The 18,749-nt window shown below is 40.4% G+C and overlaps 3 protein-coding genes across 4 annotated transcripts; 2 read left to right on the forward strand and 1 right to left on the reverse strand.

The window, feature by feature from the left end:
- Positions 1-735: 735 nt before the first annotated feature.
- LOC306975528 (nucleolin-like) lies at positions 736-2,812 on the reverse strand. The gene has a single exon (XM_079573101.1). It carries the CDS (start codon positions 2,603-2,605, stop codon positions 1,118-1,120), a length of 1,488 nt encoding a protein of 495 aa, XP_079429227.1. The 5' UTR covers positions 2,606-2,812; the 3' UTR covers positions 736-1,117.
- Positions 2,813-3,238: 426 nt separating this feature from the next.
- On the forward strand, positions 3,239-12,920 carry rbm25a (RNA binding motif protein 25a). Of its 2 annotated transcripts, none has more exons than XM_079573088.1 (18): positions 3,239-3,376; positions 3,564-3,658; positions 4,251-4,300; positions 4,562-4,729; positions 4,918-4,975; positions 5,070-5,230; positions 5,429-5,614; positions 5,721-5,804; positions 8,058-8,401; positions 10,052-10,163; positions 10,242-10,331; positions 10,405-10,478; positions 10,559-10,709; positions 10,958-11,366; positions 11,620-11,921; positions 12,003-12,101; positions 12,174-12,221; positions 12,556-12,920. In XM_079573088.1, exons 2-18 carry the CDS (start codon positions 3,565-3,567, stop codon positions 12,646-12,648), a joined length of 2,523 nt encoding a protein of 840 aa, XP_079429214.1. In that variant the 5' UTR covers positions 3,239-3,376; position 3,564; the 3' UTR covers positions 12,649-12,920. The 2 variants fall into 2 exon arrangements, with proteins under 2 accessions (XP_079429214.1, XP_079429215.1); XM_079573089.1 differs by having other exon boundaries at positions 3,252-3,380.
- A 716-nt stretch (positions 12,921-13,636) lies between these two features.
- Positions 13,637-17,596, forward strand: slc39a9 (solute carrier family 39 member 9). The gene is made up of 7 exons (XM_079573113.1): positions 13,637-14,184; positions 14,412-14,520; positions 14,841-15,041; positions 15,135-15,203; positions 15,307-15,392; positions 15,474-15,608; positions 15,970-17,596. The coding sequence occupies exons 1-7, from the start codon at positions 14,089-14,091 to the stop codon at positions 16,204-16,206; spliced, it is 933 nt and encodes a 310-aa protein (XP_079429239.1). The 5' UTR covers positions 13,637-14,088; the 3' UTR covers positions 16,207-17,596.
- The last annotated feature ends 1,153 nt before the right edge of the window (positions 17,597-18,749 follow it).

An 18,749-nucleotide genomic window follows, 5' to 3' on the forward strand; every position in this document is an offset into this window, starting at 1 on the left:
CAGCTGTGCCGAGGACGCAGCCAAGCGGCATAGATACGCTTGTTTACATTATACCGGCTAGGTCGGTATGTTTGCGTCCACCACGTGCCCATGAAGCAAGCCCTCTTTCAACACATCTAAGATTTCAGGTCAAATTGAAAACACAGTAAACACCAACAACTGTATACCGGTGCGCGTGCGCTTTACACGACATTGGTATCATTTAGGCATAAGGACGCAGTTTAACTCATTTCGTCCACAGCAACAAGACGAAATTAAGTATAAACTGTGGCCCATGTGGTAAAATTTTGTAATTCTTTATTTTTTCTTTTGCCACGCTGGAATGACTGGGGTTATATAAAAAAAAAAAAAAAACGCATGTGCAGGAATATATATATATATATATATATATTTTTTTTACAACTCAAATGGCTGATATTCTAGGTCCTATATACATGTTTAAGTAGGTCATGTTTACGTCTTTAAAGGTAGCCTTGGTGTATTAGGAAATATTTGTAACTCGAACAGAGGATTGAATTTCTCTGGTTAGTATTCATTATGTTCTATAGGTTATTTGAAGTTAAATCATGCTTAAGTCCTTTGGTTCGCCTATGAATCAGACAGTCAGTGCATTGTTGAAATTAAGGATTAAATTCAACCTTTTCCCAAAATGACAACAGGTAACAGTAATTTAACCTGGACCTTGAGATTTTTTATTGAAAAAAGGAAGTGCACTACAAATACTGTGTAGTCTTCTGACAGACAGCAGTGCCCATCAGACAAAATGCACAGATGATCACATCGTCAAACTCAGAGTCTCAAAAGTCAAAAGGTTTTATAAGATAGTAATAAACTTGGCACCTAGACTAATAAAGAGACCACGGATTGAAGAGATAAAACATGTAAAATAAAAGGACAAATGCAATGCAGATATTTCAAACAAAATATATTTCACAAAAACCTTAGACTCAAATCTCCATTTTTAATAGAGCGAATCCGATTACAGTCACATTGAGCACATTAAGATAAGGTACAAAATATAGGCATAAAATGCCCATTAAATGTCGACAAGCATTGATGCTATGTGGAATGCCCAAATGCTCTGAAAATAAAGAAATCATACAAATACACTAAGCGTTTAGTAATAAAACCCACCACCTCTTCCACCTCCAAATCCACTTCGTCTTCTGAAACCTCCACGCCCCCCTGGGCCACCTCCATGCCCTCCCCAGCCTCCTCTGCCACCCCATCCACCACCACCGCCACCACCACCACCACCACCATAGCCACCTCCGTACCCCCCTCCATAGCCTCCTCCATAACCGCCTCCATAACCCCCTCCATAGCCTCCTCCTCTGCCCCATCCTCCTCCACCCCCACCTCGGCCCCCAAACCCTCCAAATCCCCCATACCCCCCTCCTCCTCCTCCTCCTCTTCCTCCACCACGAGTACCGCGAATCTTGCTGCTTTTAGGCTTGGCATAATTAAGGGTCACCTTGCTACCATCAATCTCTGCACCCTCCATGGCCTTCATAGCTTCAGTGCATTGCTCCTCATTTTCAAATTCCACAAAGCCGTACCCCTTTGAAACCCCAGTGTCCCGGTCTGATACTATCCTGGCTGAAACTGCCTTTTCAAACGCTTCTTTGAGTGTCTCATCCGTTGTGTCCTCTGAAAGACGACTGACGAATAGGGTTCTGAATTGTCCCGAGAATTTGCCATCTGCCCTCCTCCTCTTGCTCTTCTCTCCAACAAAGTCCAGTCTGACGGATCTTCCGAGAACTTCAGTTCCATGGACCTCCTCCAACACTTTCTCTGCCACAGCTTCAGACTCAAACACTATATATGCCAGACCTTTATTTTTCTCTCCTGGTGGTAAACGCAGGTCAACAGCATCCTTGAAGACCTCCTTCAACTCCTCCACAGTTGCAGAGAAGGGAAGATTTTTGGCCAATAGTGTGCGGGCGTTTCTCGTTTTTATGTCCTCCAAAGTGCAGTCTTTACTGCGTGCTTTATCTAGCTTCAGCTCCTGATCCATCAGCATCTGGCCATTGAGCTCCAGTGCTTTCTCTACATCATCCTCTGATGTAAAGTCCACATATCCACACTTTTTGGAGTCTCTTAATCGGACATCAACAACCTCAAGATTGTTCTCCCCAAAGAATTGCTTGAGAGATTCTTTAATTTCATCGGGCTCTTTACTTGTGTTTAAGTTTCCCACAAAGAGACAAAATGCTGGATCCACAGTCTTTGACTTCTTTGCATCTGGGGAGTCCTCCTCGGGCTCAGCCTTCCTCTTTGCAGAGTGGTTGTTGTCCTCTCCCTCTCCATCTCCATCTTCCTCCTCCTCCTCGTCGTTGTCGTCGTTTTTGGATGGACTCTCTTCTTCTGCGTCTTCTTCTTCTTCTTCTTCTGCTTCTGCTGCTGCTGCTGCTTCTTCATCTTCTTCTTCTGCTACTACTGCACTCTCCTCAGGAGACGGTTCCCCAAGATCCAAATCCTCAGCGGCGCATTCATCTGTCGGCTCTTCACAGTTTTCGTCCTCTTTGCAATCATCCTCCAGTTCTTCTGGAGGGGCAGCCTTCTGTGTAGCCTGCTTATTGGCTGCCTTAGCTAGCCTTACCATGATGCCGCAATTTGATTCAAAAACACAAGTTAATGCGCAAACTTGGACGATTAATATAGGTACTAGAGCAAGCACGTTGCTCGGCCTAACAAAGAACACGGTAACAATAAAGATTTACAAGCACAGGTCGTCTGCTAAATTTGCTACCTTTGCGCGTAAAAGAGAAACCTCTGTCCGGATGTTCTTCCGGGGTCAGGAAACGTGAGAAAGGGAAGGTTCACACGACGATATCTAGCGCCCTCTGGTGTTGAAAAACAACAGCTTATCGCATTTGTCCTTTTCCCCAAAGTAAACCAGTAAAGGCAAACCGTGATGTTCGTTTCTATAGACATATTTGGTCTCCCTGAATTTTACAATCCAAGGACAGGGCTTATTAATTACATGTATCTTGCATATAGATAATGTTTGGCTTTGAAAAGTTCTCTTTATTTAATAGTTATAATAGGCATTCAGTACTTTCAGGTTTTTTTTTGTCTATCTTGGGGTAATGTTATTAATACTATTATTTAGAATAAAATCACTTTTGTATTATTTGATTTACTATTGTTTGAATTATATATTTTTCCACCATACATTCTTTTTGCCTTTAAGACCAAATTTTGGGCACAAGCCGCGTGTAAACAGTACTCATTTCCCACAATTCACTTCGAACGAAATGGCACCTTTGTGAAGAAGTTTAATGTTTTAACAATGGTTTTAAAGTGTCTATAAGGAACTCGTATCTGTACAAGCTACGCTATAATTCTCTCCCGGACTCAGTCTAAGAAGCAAGTGGGTAAAAGTAACATTCTGTGACTGCGCTAACAAAGCCGTATAGCATGCTAACATGAGCTAGTTTTTTAGCCACTTTATGCTAACGCTTGGAGACTCCAGGATGTTTGACAATGCCGCTATCAATCTAGTCTTTAAATAAAACCGATATTTTGTGTTAATAGTCACTGAAATTGTTTTATTTCAGGATGTCGTTCCCGCCCCAGCAGATTAGCATCCAGCCTTTACCGCCGGGGGTCCCACCTTCCCAGTTTGGGGGATATGCTGCTCCAATCCCTCCAGGTGACAATGTTCAATGTACACTCTACAACCGTTTTATATATGTTAAAATGTTTATGTTCACTCTCAGTTTATATTTTCATAGCCCCGTAATAAGTTTATATTGTAAAGATTAGGGGTCAACCTTTATGGAGTTGAGGGCTACTTCCAGAGCTTTGAGCTGTTCAGGGGCTACTATATGAAACACTTGAAGTTATACTGTTCAACGTTAATTGTACAAATGTTAGGGTGTTATATCATGTTACAAATTCATGCTAGCTAATGGTGAGTTACAAGAACAAAACCTGTAGTCAAAAGCCAAGTAACATCATCTCCATGGAGACGAGCTGGTGATGTCCTAGCCTGAAATAAATGCCTTTATTCTATTCATTGGTTTTAATGATATATTTTGTGGGTTTACAGCAACAGCTAATTTTTTACTCCGTATTACTCATCTCAATTTATTTAATATTTTAAAGGTCATCAAGGTATAAGGTCCCCAATGTCAGGCCTTTGAAACTGTTAATAATGACCATTTATGTTTTTCTGCTTTGACTCCATGTATGTTGTATTTATCTTCTCTTATTTCATTCATGTGATAATTGTACTTTTTTAGGTACACCCATGATTCCTGTTCACATGGGCGTTGTAGCCTCTGCACCCCCAGTGAGTTACCCTAACATTTGTTGTAAAATACGTATGTTTTTGTACAGTCGATCTGATATAAGAACTGCTTAGCTGTCTCTTAAGTACTGTTACTGGCAACCCCTTATAAAAAGAGGGTGGTCAAAAATGTACATTATTATAACGTTAAAATCTTGTTTTGTTAATATAGCATACATAACTTATATTGGCAAGCGGCAATATATGATCCACCTGTTATTATACTGTCATGGTTACTTATTTGTTGTTCACATATTGTTGCAGGTTTTGATAACAACTCCAGTTACTATTGTCCAAAAACCAATAATAACCAAGCCAGGTGCTGACACAGCCAAGTCGAATGATGCAGACGATAACGCTCCTACAACTACTGTGTTTGTTGGAAACATCTCGGATAAGGTTTCGGACCTCTTGGTTAGGCAGTTGCTAGCGGTGAGTATGGCCATTGTCTTAAACCATCAATAGATATGCACGCTGGTGAACTGGATACTCTTGAGATGCCAGTGGGAATGGATGATCTGTTCATGTCTGATGTGGTATCGCTGTGTCTACCCTATTGAGGGTGGAGAACTTCATGCTCATAGATTTAGTATTGGCTGACTTTTCTTTATTTACTGCAGAAATGTGGTGTTGTTTTAAACTGGAAACGTGTGCAAGGAGCTTCAGGGAAACTACAAGGTAAACTTGTTTTGCAGCATTTCAATTTTAACTAAGTAAAAAATAGGCCTCACAATGATTTAAGTGTAATATTGAATGTTTTGTCATCATGAAGGTTTTGGGTTCTGTGAATACAAAGAGCCTGAATCAACCCTCCGCGCACTCAGACTTCTGCATGAGCTACTTTTAGGAGACAAAAAGCTGTTGGTGAAAGTGGATGCCAAGACAAAGGCCCAGCTGGACGAGTGGAAAGCCAAGAAAAAAGGTGTCAATGGGGTATGTGGTCTCTATATCTACAATGTTGCCATTTCCTTTTTTTTATCTTAATAGTTTATGAATAAAAGTCTATGAAGTGTGTTAATTGTACTTTTGGTGTATGTGTAGTTTTGTGCTACAGAATCCAATATAATGACATTTTATATTTTGCATAGTTCTCTGATTCTTTATTTTCTAAAATGCTCTCCCATTGTGTAGCAAGCAGCCAGTGAATCCAAAGACACAGAGGAAGAGGTCTTGGATGAAGACACGTTGCGCCGAGACCAGGAAGTGAAAGTGACAATTAGCGCCTTGCTTCGAGAATATGCAACTGACCACAGTGCTACCTCACAGGACGATGACAGTCAATCTCGCGTCAAGAAACTGAGAGAGAAGAAAGACGAGGTAGCGTTTGTGTGATACTTGAATACAAGTCTTGTCACTGTCTGTTAAAATGTGTTCATGATCCAGACTGTGTACCTTATCTGATTGATTTCTGTTGCTTGTACAGGTGGATATCAGTGGCATTGAGGTAGAGGACGATAAAAGAGATTTGATTTCCAGAGAGATCAGTAAATTTAGAGATACACACAAGGTAGGTATTGCTTTCAAGTTCTATTTCTGTTTTGTTGGAGCAAATGTATGCACTTTGGGTGATTTGTGTCATGTGCAACAAAGTGCTACACAAATAGGATTACATTTCAAATTGCTAAAGGTTTGATGAATTGTAGAGTTGGTCGGCACGGTGGCGCAGCAGTTATCGCTTGTTTTTCAAAGCAAGAAGGTCCCAGGTTCAATCTCCGGATGGGGCCTTTCTGTGTGGAGTTTGCATGTTCTTCCCAGTGTCTGCGTAGGTTTCCTTCGGGTACTTTGGTTTCCCCTACCACTAAAAACATGTACAGTAGCCCCGGATGAATGAGTGTTTTTGAGAGTTTGAGTGTGGGACAACGGCTGTACAGTAAATTAGCCTACAAGCCAGCGTGGCGTGTTTACATGCACGAGTCCCATGTGTGTGCATTAACATGCACTGTCCCAACCAAATGAACAAATATAGATAAAAAGTTTGTCACTGTGTTTACTAAAAAAGACACATTTTCTGCTCTTACGTAGCACACAACAAACTGTGACTACACACCAATCGAATGTAGTATGGCTGTTATATGTTTTAGATTTTATAATTAAGAAAAATTAGATCGTCTCATGTGCACTTATTTTTGGCAGCTCCATGGATGAATAGCCCAAGATAAATATCCCACCTGTGGGACAATAAAGTTTATCTTGTCTAACAGCTCTGTAGTGATAAGTGCCGTATATTAGAATGCAATTTATCAAAGCTATCATTTGTTGGAAGATACTAGAGCAGGGGTGGCCAACACACGGCTCTCGAGCCGCATGCGGCTCTCGGCCAATCGGAGTGTGGCTCTTTGCATGATTGGATATGTTTAATACAATGCGGCTCTTTGCAAAATAATAGGTAAATATTTTCCATAAACTGTAACAGTCTTTGACCAAAAATCCAACCATAGTCCTACAGACCCTGTTTCCTCTCTACACACATGAATGAGAGTCTGTATCTCCCTCCTTTTCGAGGCGGCGTGTAAAAGGAGCCCGTGCAGCAGCTTCACTCACAGCGGGATGTAGGTTGAACAACAGGCAGGCAGATCGTGGCACTGGATCAGCTTCTGTGCTTTTCAGGTTTCTGATCAGCCTACTCTTTATTTGATGTCATTTGGCGTCATATTCACAGAAAAGATCAAAATTAGGAAATGGAAAAAAGCGGAGCTCTTTTGAAGCGTATGATGCGACATCGTAACGTGGAAATACGCAAAGTCATTGACTTTTCTTTCACATGTGACTGTAACTGTAACAAATGCAACATAAAACAGACTCTCAGACGTCCAGAGGCTCCTGATTAAAGTTTATGAACTTTGTGCAGCCTAGAGTGCGTTCTCTGCACAGTCCAGTCAGGACGAAGCTGCAGGCACAGAGCGCACAGGCCAGGGGCGAATCAGAGAAGGGGGCTCAGTGGGCAGGGCCCCACATACAAGCATTAAAAAAAAAAAAAAATCTAATTCTGTCTCAGTCAGAGCAGAACAGCACAAAATTTCAGTTAATATACATGTATTTCAATCTTGGTGAGGAGTAAAACCATTAAATCTAGCACAATTATCGAACAAAAAAAAGCAAAAGGCATAGAGTTATAGTTTATTGTGATTCAATAAAACGGTCACATTCTATTTAATCACAATAAACTACCGCCCCGGGATCTCGCTAATGGTCGATGCCTTTGTGGCTCTTCACAGGATCAAGGTTGAAAATTTCGGCTCTTGGTCTCTGACTAGTTGGCCACCCCTGTACTAGAGCTTTACAATTGAAGTCTTAAACAGCTCTGATCCGTGCATTACAGTTTTAACTTCCAATGCGGAAACTCAGCTAGGCATGTTTTAACTATTTACAATATACAAATATACTGTAAGTTATTCATCTGCCTCTATAGCTTTTCTCCTGACACTTCTGTCAAGGTTATGAAGATCAACAGCACCACCTACTTCTAAACATCCTCTTGGTTTAGGAAGTAAAAATCTAATCTGTTTCATCTATAGGCTGTTTGAATGTATGTGAAGTGAAAATGCGAGGCTGGTGTATTTTTTATTATTTTTGTGTGTTTGGTATTTTCTTTCATTTAATATATTTGTGCTGTGGTCAGTAGTTTTCACATAGCTGATTAGCCTCCCTTGTTTATTCCGTGGAGGTTTTTGCAGTAGGCAGGACTGTTGAACTCTGAAGCAATTGCTATGCTTTTAGTTGGTTTTGTATTGACGTAACAGTTTTATTTTCTTTCTGGCAGAAACTGGAGGAGGAGAAAGGAAAAAGGGAAAAGGAACGCCTGGATCTGGAAAAGGAGAGGAAAGAGCGAGACAAGAAGCGCGAACACGAGGGCGAGCGACGGGACCGCGACAGAGACCGAGACCGCGACCGGGACCGTGAGCGGGATCGGGACAGAGATGGAGAGCGCGACCGTGAGAGAGAACGAGAGAGGGAGCGCGAACGGGAGAGAGACCGACACCGAGACAGAGAGAGAGAACGGGACCGGACCAGAGAGAGGACGAGGGAGAGGGATCGCGAGCGAGAGAAGGAGAGGGACAGAGAAAGAGACCGGAGTCGAGAAGTCAGTGAAGACCGCAAATCCAGGTTTGTTGAGAATTATGCCATTTTTATATTCTAATATGTGAGCATGGAATGAAAAAATGTTACAGGAAAAGCAAGAAAGAAATGTGAATTTATATTGACAGTTTTGCCCATCATAAACTCACTACAGTTTAGATCAAAATGCAGAATATCAACATGCACTTTTTTTTGTTTTTTTTGTTTTTTTAAAGGAACAGGCCACCGTTCTTAAAGATGTTCTCACCTGAGCTTAGACGAGTTGATGCATACCTCTCTGGTCTTTGTGCGTGCCCTCAGTTAGCATTTAGCCTCTCCCAGCACATTCCTATGGAGCCAAACGGGGTGATGCTAGAAGCGACCAAGCTCTTCCACTTTTTCCCTATTTAAATACGGTTACATGAGTAGTCTTGTGTATAGTTACACAAAATTAAACATGTCGATTTTGTAAGCGGATTAAGTTTTGACGTCCTGTTATTACGCCTTACAATATAGTACCCCTTTTTATCCACTTAGAAAAACAACATGTTTAAGTTTGTGAAACTATACTTCGATCATGTAACTACTCATGTAACCGAATTTAAATAGGGGAAATGTGGAAGAGCTTGGTCGTTTCTAACTTCACCCCTTTTGGCCTCTATGGGGCCATCTTTGTAGTCTCGCCAACCAGACTTCGCTTCTTTACAGCAGAGGATCTGGCAACACTCCATTGCGCGCTTTCAAAGGAAGTGACGCAGCGATATGGAGCCTACCGACCAATCAGAGCAGCTCCCTGAACGGGCGTCACGTTGTTGCGCCTTTGTTTTGTAGTTTTTCAACACAAGCAACCACTTAACATAATGCTCCGGTATGCTTGTATTCTTAAGTTTTTCTGACATAAACGACAGAAGTCATTTACTGAACTCCGTGTGGCAGGGAGCGCCATTGTTAATGTCCGAATGACTACAACCTTCTTGTCGCTGTTTCTGTTGTCACATCTGCTATGTTCTCATTGGCTGCTATGCGCTTCGGTTGTCTCACATTAGTCCCGCCTCAAGCAGTAGCTTTTCTACGACAGGGCCGCCAGACTAGTCTCCTGTTTATTAATTAATAAACATCGGACATTAGTCTGGATGCCAGGCTACCATCTTTGGTCTTTTTGTGTGACTGAGCGCACACACAAAGATCAGACAGGTACACATCAACTTGTCTAAGCTCAGCTAAGAACATATTTCAGTATGGAAAAACAGTGGCTTGTTCCTTTAATACTACCTCGACCTATGGAATTTTATGTCGCTTAAAACTCAGTCATTTAGGCATTGATTTGTGTTTACAAGCAAATTTGTTAACCCTTATGAAAACAATTGAAATTGACATCAATAGTGTAGTAGGTGCAACATATACCTACAGGCCCAAAATCTTTTCAACAGACACTATGAGGGCCATCGGCTCTTGTGAAACTGAACTACGTACATATTTCATATCAGTACATCTGTATGCTCTTTATACATATATTTTTCATCTATTTAGAGATGAAACTGAAGACCTGCTTGGTCAAATTCTAGGGCCATCACAGATGTACAGATACATTTTCTTTTTGAGTTAACTGCAGTTCCCAAAGATGATTTAACTTTGTCACATTTGCCGATTCACATGCTGTTCATAATCAATTTTGTATCTTCACCACATTATGTTCAGAGAAAGAACGAGAAAAGATGAAAAAATCGATCCCAATGAGGACATGGAAGATGTCTACGAGCGAAGGAGACTTGAGCGGAGACTTCGAGACAAAGAGGCGGCCTACCAGGAGGTGTGTGGAAGCATTTAAATGTACTGCATTCATATGACTAGTCTCCTGTACAGTGTCTGTTTTGTGATGTCATTGTAGCGCCTTAAAAACTGGGAGATTCGTGAGAAAAAGAAAGAACGCGATTATGAAAAGGATACGGAGCGTGAGAAAGAGAGACGCCGTGAACGGGTACCTACACTCAATGAACACAATGATGTTCTTCTGTCTCTCATATATGAATACTCTAGTTCTCTATTTTCAGGTGAAGGAGGCTAAGAGGCTAAAAGAATTTCTCGAAGATTATGAAGACAACAGAGACGACCCAAAATACTACAGGTGACCATTTTATCACCATCAAATGTTCAAAGATGATGCATATATTGTAGTGTGTTTTAAATGCCCCTCACTGATTTCAGGGGCAGCGCTCTCCAGAAACGACAACGTGACCGAGAGAAGGAGGTGGAGATGGATGAGCGAGACAGGAAGAAGGAGAAGGAGGAGATGGAGGAGCTCAGACAGAGGCTTTTGGCTGAAGGACACCCTGACCCGGACGCAGAGCTGAGGAGGGTGAGTGCTAGGGCTTTCTTTTTTTTTTTTTACATTTTTCAGGGTGATGTCTTGCTGTACAGTATCATAGTACAATATGAATGTTTTAGATTTCTTACAATGCAATATAATTAAGTCATCAAGTTTCCATAACTGAAAAAAGTGATGTGACTGATCCATAGAAGTTTTGGCCCCCATTTCATCCTGGTTGCTCTTGTGTTTTCGTTTGGTATAAAAAGCTACAACTAACTTTTACATTGTGTTTGTAGATTGAGGAAGAGCATTACAGACAGTCCCCGCTGAAGCTCGACTCTGACGAAAAGCCACACAAAGAGAAGAAGAAGAAGAAATCATCAAAACACTCTCCAGAACCGTCTTCTCGCAAACACAAGGACCAAGACAAAGATAAAGACCGAGACAAAGACAAAGAGAAAGAGAAAGACAAAGAAGTAGTTAAACAGCAGGACCACAATCACCACAAAGAGGACTCTCAGGAGACTAAACCCAAACCGTTGTTGCGGCCCATCACAATCGCCCCCTCCGTGTCGTCCGGAGATGTGTCGCCCAACTCCACGGGAAATGAATCCCCAGTTGGCATCATTATTCCTGGGGAGAAGACGGGCGAGCTCCAGCCTCTCGATGAAAACAGACCCAAGATTGGACTGAGCCTAAAACTTGGTAAGTTCTGATGATGTAAACAACAGCTATATATTTCTAAACCTTTTACCTCTTTTTGTCTTTCTGTGGTAGCAAATTACAGTTCTAATGTGCTTCTTTGATTGCCAGGTCTTTAAAAAATTAAATGATGCCATTGCTCTATTTATGTAGAGACCTCTTGTTTGCACAGACAGAATAGTGCCTTCAGCCTGTGTTTCTGGATTTGTTGATCAAGTAAAAATTATCTGCAATAATTTCTTCTTTTGACCTCTAGGAGGTGCCACTAACAGTCCTAGCCAGCTCACAGGAAAACGCAAGAAGCTGGAAGCTGTAGATAGTGTTTTTAACAAATTTGATGATGAGGAGACAGAGGAACAGCCGCGAAAAAGAAAACTGGTGCCCCTTGACTATGAAGAGGACAACAACAAGCGCCCGGATGGGGCGGAAAACTCGGCGTCCAAAAGTAGCATCAACACAGAAGAGAAACGCAAACACATAGTAAAGCTCATCGAGAAGATCCCCACAGGGAGAGCTGAGCTGTTCTCTTACCCGCTGGACTGGTCTATGGTGGATTCGGTAATTGTTTTGTTTAGATAAACATTTTTAATTACTGAAAAATGCATTGCATTTTTATGTGAATTTGTTTTCTATTAACAGACATTAATGGGTCGCTGCATACGACCGTGGATTAGTAAGAAAATAGCTGAATACATCGGAGAAGAGGAACCTACTCTGGTTGATTTTCTCTGTACAAAGGTAAGGGTTAATGCATTGCATGCAAGAAAATTATTTGTGACACTTAATAAATGTATTGTTCTTATATCTTAGTTAAAGGCACACAGCTCTGCGGAGAGTATTCTCGAGGATGTGGCAACGGTGAGTTAACAATCACTAAACAATACCACAATCCACATTTCTGTCATTGTTCGCGATGCCCATGGCAAGGGTATAACACAGCAAAGTAGGCAACAACAGAGAGAATTATTTGACCTAAACATTTTTTGGTTTTACCTGTTTTCAAATGTGGCACAAAGCTCCATTTACATACACATACAGGTAAAAAACAGTCACACTGTATATTTGGTTTCTTAGGGTAAAAGAAAGAAAACAATTACCAAATGACCCAAAGATTTGGCTCCCATTAACCCCATAAATCATATCTCGAGTTAATGTCTGCAATTTCTTGTGTAACCAGTGCTTTTATCTGCAGGTTCTTGACGAAGAAGCAGAGGTGTTCATCATCAAAATGTGGAGGCTGTTGATTTACGAAACAGAGGCAAAGAAAATCGGACTGGCGAAATAACTTCTACAGTCAGCACTCATTGTTTAAATTTTAATCTTTAGTTTTCTGCAATGTCCTGATTCAACACACAGCTCACACTTCTGTGGACCTGCTGCAATGTGTTTAGTCGAGAGAGAGAGACAGTCTGAACCGAACATATTTGCACAACAGCATGATGAATCTATTTTTCATGTTGAGGACGATGTTGAGTCTGACATATTCTGCCTGTATTTACTCTGGTCATCGTGAGGCACTGCTTCAATGTGACAAATAAAAATGATTCTTTTTACAAATATTATGTGTGATACGCCAAATGACTGAATTGTTAAAAAATAATCATTTGGATATAATTTCGGCGGGGTTGTTGACCTCTATGTAGGAGGACTGTTTTGATCAGGTATATGTAATCGTTTATTAGATTGGCAGCGAAGTCATTGTGTAGCTATCAAAGCAAACTATACATGTTAAATAAATTTGGATTTATTTAAATATGCTGGATCCAGCATTTGTGTTCATTTTAACTCTTATTTTCACCATGGTAGGGCTGCCGTCCAGCCATAGAGCTATTATAAAATCTATACATTCTTGTAGCCTATTCTTGTGTGATGTCTTTTCTCTTGAACTGACATATAAAAGCTGGGCAGTGCGTCTCAACGAAGAACCACTTTATAAAATATCTAGTTTTCTAAGAATCACCAGGAAACCCATGACCAAATCCATGTTGGAAAGGGGCTGGCTGCTCAAGGTGATATTGGTGGGTGTAAATATGGTCTAAGGAAAAAAAAAAGACAAAAAACAATGTACGGTAATACTGAAACATTAATTTTAAAAAAGGTATCTTATTATAATGTCAAGCTTTGAAATAGCTAGAAATGAATAAATAAACATTGTGATGGAGTGGTTAATACGATATGTATGTATGAAGACGTTTTTATGTATTTATTATTATTAATGAACGATTATTTTATAACAGACGTGTAACTGAGAGACGTGGCAGGTTGAATAGGACACGTGACCCGGAAGAAGTTCGCACAGCACCAAACAGGCTGGCTTCTTCTGCTAACTGTTTAGCTCCTAATCAACTCTCAAAGTTTCTCCAATTTTGACAGCTGTCTAAAACAAATTATTCGAGGAGTTTGCACATTGCAGGAAGACGATAACGCAATATTTTTATGAACCAGCAACGTGTGTTTTGGTTGATTTAGTAAGACTTGTTAGCTTAGCTTGAGCACCGAGCCCTGCGTTGGTGTTTGGCTAACGCGGATGTGATCAAATCGAAGTTAACCCAATCAAGGACCTTAATTGCGTGCATATTTATTATTGTCGGTTTTTATATTTACGGGGATGATTTTAAACTCGACGTGATCCGGATCTAGGCTCTGTTGAAGCGCAAATAGAGCCTGTTTTGGATGCTTTTGTTTGGCTCGTCGTTGCAGCAGCTAATCAAAAGAAAGAGAGGAGATGGACGACTTCAGCTCGATCAGCCTGCTCTCACTGGCGATGTTAGTGGGATGTTATGTGGCCGGGACAATACCTTTGGCTGTCAACTTTTCTGAGGTGAGATTTGTTTTATTTCACACATATGTTAAACGTGTGACGTATTGTTGTCACTTTGTTGCCCCATTGTTTACCAATCGATCAGGGGTCATAGTTTAGTGTTATCAGTGGACTCCTTAAAATCCCTAGCCTGAACACGAGAATGTTAAAGATTATCTAATTGCTCATTTCTATCTGTTAAATGCCTTAATCATTGTGAATTGGTAACTTTGTCTTCTTTTCTTCAGGAGAGGCTGAAGCTTGTCACTGTTCTGGGAGCAGGGCTGCTATGTGGGACTGCGTTGGCTGTTATCATTCCTGAAGGTGTCCATGCACTTTATGAAGAAATCCTTGAAGGTACAAATGAGTAGATTGTACACCCAAAGCTTTATTTTCCAATGCCTGAGTTTATTGGTCTACTATACTCACTACAAAGAATGGAAAAGTAAAGCTTGCTTTCTGTTGACATGCATTTACAGCACAGCTACAAACTGTAAATTGGAAAAAGTAACAAAAAGAATGACAACACTGAAATTAATTGTTGACACAAGATGGGACACACAATGTGCAAAGTTCAAAAGCCAGTGTATTATGTTTGTAACAAATATTTGTTGAATGATGATTGTTATAAGAAAAGTTTTACATGTAGTTGATTTCTGTGGTCTTTGTACCCACAGGGCACCACAGTCATGGACAGTCTGCAGTGGTGGAGGTCTCGGAGGCAAAGGTTGACACAGATGCTGGTCTTGGAGCTGTAGTGAAACACGACCACAGCCACGAACAGCTCCACGCATGCATCGGAGTCTCTTTGGTCCTGGGCTTTGTCTTCATGCTGCTTGTTGACCAGATCGGCAGTTCACACATACACAACTCTGATGGTAAGGGTTTTGCTTAAATAGGCTGCTGAGTTGACAAATGAAGCATACGATTTGGTGTTACATTTGCATTCCCATTACCTTTTTCTCGTTTAGATCCAGAGTCTGGCAGAGCTGCTTCCTCCAAAATCACAACGACATTGGGACTTGTGGTCCACGCTGCAGGTAGATTCAAAGTGAATCTGTTTAGAAAACAAATACAGATATGAAAATGTTGATTTACTGATCATGTTATGTGTTACAAACTCACTGTGCTTTTACTTGGCAGCTGACGGAGTTGCCCTGGGAGCTGCAGCTTCCACTTCTCAAACCAGTGTTCAGCTCATCGTTTTCGTAGCTATTATGCTTCATAAGGTAATAATCAATTTAACTTCTCATTTTCTGATTTGTGTTAAATGTGCCCAGGCTTAGATTCCACTGTCCTATATTTCTCAGGCTCCTGCAGCATTTGGCCTTGTGTCATTTCTGATGCACGCTGGTCTCGAGCGAAATCGCATTCGCAAACACCTCCTGGTTTTTGCATTGGCAGCACCTGTCCTCGCTATGCTCACCTTTGTTGGCCTCAGTCAGGTAAATTGTCTTTGACCAAACTTGTCATTTTAGTGTTCTTAACATGATGCATGTGATGGGAATCAGCATATGCAATAATTCTAACTTAACTAATCTGTTCTAAAATGTGTTGATACTTTATGATTGTATAGAATGTGTTTTCAGAATATCCGGTTATCAGTTTTCTGAGCAATTCCTCCCATATTTTTTGACTTTTTAATAATGGGTTCCATCCTGTTGTTGAGGTTCATTATGCCAGTGGACACTTTGTTTTAGCTCCAAATTTAGAATACAGAACTATACCAAATATACTATTTACGGTACCAACCTAGATACCTGAAACCATGTGGCAAGTTCTCTAATATTTCTATTCTTTTCACAGAGCAGTAAAGAAGCCCTGTCAGACGTGAACGCCACTGGAGTTGCCATGTTGTTTTCCGCCGGCACTTTTCTCTATGTCGCCACTGTTCACGTCCTGCCCGAGGTGGGGGGAGGCGGGGGTCACTCTCATGCCCCGAACGGACCAAGCGGAGGCAAGGGACTGAGCAAAGTGGAGGTGGGCGCGCTGGTTCTCGGGTGCCTCATTCCCCTGGTGCTGTCGATTGGCCATCAACATTAAATACAGGACACAAAACAGACATGTCAATCAAAATGGATGGACCACTAGAAATGTGCTGTGCAAAGTTAATAAATTACGTATATGTAGTTTATTGCTGCGACAATAAGGATTCTCTGGATGTGCTTTCTGCTGATAAAGACGTACAAAAGGTCTCCGTAACTGCCACACAAGACAAAAGTGGACGCTTAACTTGAGCTAGTTTCAGGTTCTTTGATGTGGCTTGATTGTTTTGTCTAATGTCAGTGAAGGAGAGCATCCTTGATACAAAAACACATTTTTTTCAAGATTGCACATCGACATTCAGTGTATGTGATGAAGAATTTTAAGACTAACAATATTGAAGTGCCATATTAGCCTCTCATGATGTAGAAACAAAATTAGAGCTCGTCAACTTAAAAAATTGCCACGTGCAGTTGTCAAAGAAATGCATTTTGCTCGATACCTTTGTGACAAGAAGTTGATATATCCACCAGCTTCAATTTTTGGGAATACAGTACCTTCCTTTTTTTGGTGGTGGTTACTTTGCTCTTTCAGAGAATAATACGGCAGAGACATGTACAGAAATGACTTGATTGTAAAGAAATCATTGGTTATTGTGTGAATGAACGACTTTGCCTTTTAAAGGGGCATTAGCTCCCCATAGGGACCAGTGGCTCAGGAGTACAGCTGTATTATGTCTCGTAAAGTCTATAGACCAAACCTGAGCAATAATGGGGACACAGTTGATTCATTGTGTGTGTGGTCGACATATCAAGATCTTCAACACAAGTCAAACAATAGACAAACTACTATTTTATCAGGATAGATGGATATTGTTCATGATGCTCTATGTAAATGTGTGTCTATACTGTACAGAAAAACGTTTTTCTTCCAAAAGGAACTCATCTGAGATGGACTGCTAACTCTTTTCTTTGTTTGAAGAATTTCTGTTACGGAACATTTTGTACTGTGTCTGTGCAAAGCAAATGTGATTCTTTTATGTCGACATTACAAGTTTTATTTCTGTTTCATAGTTTCAAATTTGACTGATTTCGGACGGATAGCTTGGTGTACTTTTGGTAAAACGAGGGTTAAAGGGATTTTAAGGACAGCTTCATTGTGTGCCATTATACATGTTTATATACCAGTATGCCACTATTACAGAATCTATGATACTTGTCTCTTATATAGAACTATGTCCAACAAAGATTGGCAAAAAATATCTGCATGGAAGCGCTTTACAGCACATTAATGAAAAAAAGAAAGTCAAAACAAGGTAATAATTTTAGAAACTCACCTAATCTCTATATTTTGACAGGTAGGGTAACAATTATGACCCCACTGCACCTTAACCTATTGTAAGGACTGTAAATTAACTAGAATAATGTCTAGAGATGTTTGGAAACACAGTTGTACTAGATGAATGCAATTCTGTGCTTAATTGTGAAGCACAACAAAGAAAAGGAATCTGCACCGCCAGGAAAGAGTTTGGCTCTTCATCAGAGAAGCTGCCGGTCATTACTTGTTACTTCGTAGTTCTATCGTGTTTGCAAGTTATTACTGTACCGTCATGGAAAGGTCAACTTTATAAATATTTATGCTAGTAATAGGTAAGCCAAGTTTATTGTAGAGCACAATTCGGACAGAGCGCATTACAAAGTAACATGAAAAAAAAGAAAATCAATCCATAAAACTTGTATATGATAATTAAAAGCGACAAGTGCAGAGAAAATACTGTTTTCGTATTCTTAGCTACAAAGGTATTCCTCCTGGATTTGAGCATTGTTAGACTTATCTCTCTTATCTTCAGGAAGACCTCCACTTTATCATAATTTATACTGGCCCTGTACATAGACCAAACACATTTTAGGAGCGTAGCCTTCATTTAGTGTTTGCCATTGCATTTTAATGGCACAAGCTGGGGCTGTCCATTTTCAATAGCTGTTCACATTTGTATCTGTTTCAACGCACACAGTTATTTATTGTCATTCCTGAAAGAGTCTGCCTTATTTCCACAGCTTGATTGTTAATATAAGTCGTAAAGCATTGTGTTTTATGATGACTAAATTAAACATTTTATAACTGGTGAAGCGAGATGTAATGATTGGGTCAATTAAAATGCGAGTACTCTAGGTTGGCCGACATGTCTTACACAAACAATACAAAATATGCCTTACAGCTACAATAACTGTGATTACAGTAGTGACTTCACTGCGTTTTCTTTTTGTTACGTCAGATAGTATTAGTAAAATAATAATTTCGACTGACTTTCAACTACATAGTCTATCCTATTTTAGTTATGCATTTTAATTTCAATTGATTATCTGTCTCCACAATTCAAATTATTGATCAGTCAGGAAGTTCACCGGAAAAGTTGTCAGTCATTTAGATGAGGTCGTTCCTTCCTGTCCCCTCTATGCCCTTTCAGCAGTTGTGTAACACTGTGAGCTTTTACTTTTTGTTATATTGTTGCATATGTTTAGCTTTTCCTTTGCTGTTTTCCCCTTTTTAGTTGAGTCTGGCCATAAAACAACAAGATTAGATTTATAGTGATTGTTTTATAT

This window comes from Gobius niger, assembly GCF_951799975.1.
Source record: "Gobius niger genome assembly, chromosome: 16".
In the NCBI taxonomy this organism is placed as follows: domain Eukaryota; kingdom Metazoa; phylum Chordata; class Actinopteri; order Gobiiformes; family Gobiidae; genus Gobius; species Gobius niger.

Coding starts and splice junctions, on each gene's coding strand:
- LOC306975528 (XM_079573101.1), bottom strand. CDS start 2,605: ATGGTAAGGCTAGCTAAGGCAGCCAATAAGCAGGCTACACAGAAGGCT.
- rbm25a (XM_079573088.1), top strand. CDS start 3,565: ATGTCGTTCCCGCCCCAGCAGATTAGCATCCAGCCTTTACCGCCGGGG. Junction 3,659..4,250: donor TGCTGCTCCAATCCCTCCAG/GTGACAATGTTC, acceptor GTACTTTTTTAG/GTACACCCATGATTCCTGTT. Junction 10,479..10,558: donor GACGACCCAAAATACTACAG/GTGACCATTTTA, acceptor CACTGATTTCAG/GGGCAGCGCTCTCCAGAAAC.
- slc39a9 (XM_079573113.1), top strand. CDS start 14,089: ATGGACGACTTCAGCTCGATCAGCCTGCTCTCACTGGCGATGTTAGTG. Junction 14,185..14,411: donor TGGCTGTCAACTTTTCTGAG/GTGAGATTTGTT, acceptor TCTTTTCTTCAG/GAGAGGCTGAAGCTTGTCAC. Junction 14,521..14,840: donor TTATGAAGAAATCCTTGAAG/GTACAAATGAGT, acceptor TTGTACCCACAG/GGCACCACAGTCATGGACAG.